Below are 5,017 nucleotides of genomic sequence, written 5' to 3'. Positions count from 1 at the left end.
TCTTATTAAGTGAATTCTTAAAATTTGTGCCACTCTTCAATCTTCTACACAAAATTTTTCAAACATGTTTTAAAATTTCAAGGGTTTTGGTCATTTTGGAACCAAAGTTTTCAAAAAAACATTTCTTATTCCTAAAAAACTGAAAAGTTCTCTCTTATTAAGTAGATTTTTTAAAATTTGTGTCCCGCTTCAGTGGCACAAAACAAAATTTCTCAAAACTGACTTAAAAGTTTTGGTCACATTGGAAGCAGTTTTCAAAAAACTTTTCTCATGTCCTGAAAAACTGAAAAGTCCTCTGTTTAAAAGTTCAAAAGTTTTGGTCATGTTGAGACGAAAGTTCTCGAAGAACTTTTTTCATGCCCTGAAAAACTGAAAAGTACTCCTTGTTAGGTGAATTCTGTCGTTTCAAAGAACATATCAGAAAAATCCGTTCAATGAACTCGATTATAATGATCATTAACACATTTCGTATTTGTTCGATTGAAGAAAAAAGAATCACCGTGAGAAAAGTATCGGTGATGGCATGTGAGGAATTTGCCTAAGGAAAACTTGTGAACTAGTCTTGAATTGGGTGAAAAAATCATGGTGAAAAGTGTAATTGAATCATTGATGTAATCAACACAGAAGACCTCCTGTTTTAATCTACGTGGAATACACGTGTCACTACAATGCGTAGAGCGTGCAGGGGAACGAAGGGAAACGAGGGTGATACGCATGTCGTCCAACTATGGCCTGTGGAATGCAGTTCGTGTTATGGACCTCGTCTTGGAAGAGACTCCAAGCTTTACAGAAGCAAACACATCAAATCGAGGTCGACATTATCGCCAGGTTCCTTCTTCCAATATAATTAACAGAGAGCGGATTTCGGCGTCCGGTTTTATTGATTCATACGATTCCATGCAATTCATTCATATTTTAACACCACTTTCAGTTTTCCATTCACTAAACTGACATAAAATTTCAAGCTATTTTTATGTTAGCGTCATTTGTTTTTTTTTGTTCTCAGTTGGCATCCATAGCGATGACAAAAATAATAATAATGCGAAATAATGCAGACAGGTGAAAAGCGAAAATTTGGATAGCACTTCAAAAAAGAACCGAAGCAGCGAGCAAAAACACACTGCTGGGGAAAATTAAAATTATCGAAAAAAGTGACCTCAATATAGCCCCAAAAATGTATGTATTTTTTGTTTATTTCTAAAATTATAAAGCAAGAAATCTCATGTATCTAAGGTTCCACAATTACTTAAAAAAAATGAAATTTTTAAAAATTATACTACTCCAAGAAAGAATTTTAAACGTTTTAATTTCTAAACATCTTTGCTGAAACTTTTTTCCTTAATGGTAGGATAAATACGGGAGTGGACCTCATTTTTAAAAACCGTAAAATTACGACCTTTACGTCAATTCAAACTACGAAAGTTTTTTCTTATAGCATGACTTATAAAAGTAACAAAATAAAAATTTTATATACAGGGCTGTTCCGTTTTTATTATTACAGGATATTCAATTCTAAGACAAAAGGATAGGATATTCAATTCTAAGACAAAAGTTTCCTATAAACATGTATCGAAAAATGCTTAGTGAGGGAGCTACACCCCCTGAAAGGGGGCTAATAGGTTTTTGCTAATATTTCAGAAACCATTTAAGATAAAATTACAAAATTTGGTACTGATGATAACCTTTATACACCTAAACGAATTCAAACATCAAATGTCGAAATTTTTAATCAGGGGCGTCCGAAACTGGTGGGGTTTAGGGTAAAAAATACCCTATCTATTTTGGCTTTAGTTTCTTTAGTTATGCATTGACCAAAATGGTGGTCACTTTGAACAACTCCTTTAGATTTAGGCAAATTCATTTAATTAATGTTATTATTGTTACTGTAATGTAATGTTAATTAGTTGAGGTTGATTAAAAAATATGAATTTCTTGCTTTTATTATTCTGTAAATTCTGATTTATTTAAATGTTGTATTGGTGTGTAACATAAATTTTAAATAAATTTTATTCAAAAACAATAAGTCGTATTTACACAAGAGAGACTATCGAACTTAAGATTTTGTTGCTGAAAGTACCGAGAAACTAAAGCCAAAATAAATAGGGTATTTTTTACCTTAAATTCCCCCAGTTTCGTACGTCCCTGATTAAAAATTTCGAGATTTGATGTTTGAAATCGTTTAGGTGTATCATCTGTACCAAATTTTGTAATTTTATCTTAAATGGTTTCTGAAATATTAGCAAAAACATATTAGCCCCCTTTCAAAGGGTGTAGCTCCCTCACTAAGCATTTTTCGATACATGTTTATAGGAAACTTTTGTCTTAGAACTGAATATCCTATCATCTGTTTAAATTTGTAACAATAAAAACGGAACACCCTGTACATAAAAAATTAATATATTCCGATGTGTAAAAGTCCATCCCTACCCGATTTACCCTACAGCTTCTAAAAACGCAACTAAGAAAGGAATTTTATTAGAGATGATTTTTTAGCTATAGATTAAATTTTTGATTCTGAAACTCTCAAGAATTGCAATTGTAAAATATAAGTTCGCTTAGATTGACATTGACAACTTAATACCAATTAGTTTAATTAACTTAATTTTTTTAAAGCAAACCTTTTGTTTTGTTAAAAATACATGAAAAAAGGGGTTTTAAAATTTTGAAACTAAATTAGGTATATTATCAAAAACAGAAGAGTATTTTTGAGACTTAAATCATGCTGTCAGTAATTACAGTAAAAAATCATATTTTTTACTAAAATGTGTTTATATCCATCTTGTTGATGATTTAATTTCCACACTACATTAACCAAGTTAACTTTAATAAATTATGAAAATTACATTAAAATCTTTTCGGATATTTTATTTATTTTTTTGTAACATTACACATGTTAATTTTTCAGCGGTGTTGTCAAGTTTCCACTTTTTTTATAGCAAAATTGAATAAGTAGTGTTGTTTTTGACCTGTATAAGGCAGAACCTTCACGTAGGAAGAATAATAATTATTTTCTGTTCAAACCACCAATTTCACACTTCCAACTGAATTAATTATTAATTACTTACTCGGTGAAAATTTTTTAATTGTCTTTTAATTCCACATCGTCCACAAAAATATACATTTGATGCGTTCTAAAATATCATTATTCATCCATCAATTTATATATAGAGCAAGTATATATTTAGCAGCTTATTTTTAGTTAATTTTCGGCATAAAATAAAAGTCCCTGCCTACCATTTAAATTTAAAAGACAGGTGTTGTTGGAGCGACGTTCCTTCATTAAAACACTTCTTCACGAGCCACACACAAATTATGTTAATCATAAAACGACAGTCGGGGGAGGGGAAGGAGGTACACGGAATTTCTCACGAGTTGTTGCACAATTTCATATTCATTCATTCCATTATTATCAAAGCCAAGGTCTTGCAAAAAATCTGATACTGATGGGTGAGTCATGGTAGTCAAACTCGAAATTATTGATTTTTGAATTTTTATGGAAAAATTCACATCAAGGTCGTTGCCTTCGTTCCATATGGATGAGAAATATTACCATGGATGGTCGCGCAAGTACCGAGATTTTTTGTTTTTATTTGTTACAAGTGTTTGTTTACATGGAAGATAAAAGTGGCGATAATGTTAATTTATGTGTTGTTTTCTGGTGACACCCGAATTAAAAGGAAGTGATGTCACAAATGCTAACATCCGACGAATTTAGATTTTCGTTCTTCAAAGAATCTCACCTAGTTTCAGGTTCCTCGGCTTCGTAAACCTGATCCTGATCGTCAGGTTCCTGCTGTTCCTGGAACTTTTCCATGTTGAAATGTGTACTTAGATCACTAGTATCCAAAAATGGACAAGGCAACAAACCACTAAACCACACACACGCACTACACACTACTTAAGCCTAATCAGTCTTTGTCGAAAACGAACTTTATCTGTCCACCAAAACCTCCGAAGAAACTCAACATTAAACCAACGAAATTTTTGAGCAATAACCGAAAAAAAAACCACACTAAACAAAAATCCAACAGAGAAATCACAACATAGCCGCCACAATTATCACCACCGGACCAAAAGCAGGAGTAGAAAAAACGAAAAAATTATAACAAAACAGACGCAAATGGACTACCGGATGTGTTATTGTTATTTGAGACGAAAATCCAAATGTTGCCGAAAGGGTCACTTTTGAAAGCGAAACCAAAAAGTCCTTTTCGGAAAAATGACGTAACACAACATATCACTCTAAATACGTGCTAAATGCGTACTAAGTTCATACGGAATAACGACGCTTGCTCAGTTTGCAAGAGGCGCGTCGGACACGCCTACCCCCCTCGACGCACCCAAAATGGGGCCCCCACCACCACGCAACGCGGCCCCCACCACAGCAAGCTGCAACCGAAGGAATACATGGAATGACGCCGGCGACGACCACGACGCCGACGTCACTGCTAAACTCACATTATTCACATTTTTTACACCCCACAACCCCAAAACAACGCACTTTTTCACTAAAACGCCACGGAAATAAAACAATTCCCAAACCCGAAACAAATATCACTATTATTTCAAAGTTTGTGCTAGAAAACGGACAAAAAGGTAACATATACAAAAGGGTCCTGAAATGTTGCTTTTTGTGTTGTTAAAAATTTCCTAAAATGTTTCTACCACCGATACAACACTAACAGTTCTTTTGATTAAAAAAATAACACTTTTCTTTGAAAAAAAATAATTAATTAAGTTCCTAAGAAGTTAATAAAAAAAATATTGTCACACTGGACGACCATTTCATCAAAGAAAAGAAGAAACAACATAAAAACCCTTTCAAATTGGTGTTTAGATTTAGTAAAATAAACCGTAAAAAATTACAAAACTAAATCAAAACTTGAAACAATTTAACATTTCTGATAATAATATGGGAAAATTTGTATACAGGATGCACCAGAACTCGCGCCCCAGAGAAAAATGCCATACAAGGTAAGATACCAGGAACACAGGGCCGTACCCAAGGGTTAGAAGG

At 33.2% G+C, this 5,017-nt stretch overlaps 1 protein-coding gene across 4 annotated transcripts in view; it reads right to left on the bottom strand.

The window, feature by feature from the left end:
- LOC123013567 (insulin-like growth factor 2 mRNA-binding protein 1) overlaps positions 1-5,017 on the bottom strand; it is a 44,737-nt gene that overhangs the window by 29,417 nt on the left and 10,303 nt on the right. Inside the window, exon 2 of one of the 4 annotated variants that reach the window (XM_044412176.1) lies at positions 3,741-3,799. The exons of the other annotated variants lie outside the window; for them this stretch is intronic. Coding sequence (XP_044268111.1) covers positions 3,741-3,799 — 59 coding nt within the window. The remainder of the gene's footprint in view (positions 1-3,740; positions 3,800-5,017) is intronic. 4 annotated transcript variants of the gene reach the window in all.

The sequence above is a fragment of the Tribolium madens genome, unplaced genomic scaffold (assembly GCF_015345945.1).
Source record: "Tribolium madens isolate multiple individuals breed KSU strain unplaced genomic scaffold, Tmad_KSU_1.1 Scaffold_96;HRSCAF=242;Tcas5.2_LG5, whole genome shotgun sequence".
Taxonomy (NCBI): Eukaryota; Metazoa; Arthropoda; class Insecta; order Coleoptera; family Tenebrionidae; genus Tribolium; species Tribolium madens.
The sequence above is the reverse complement of the archived record's forward strand: the minus strand, read 5'-3'. Positions and strand labels throughout refer to the sequence as shown.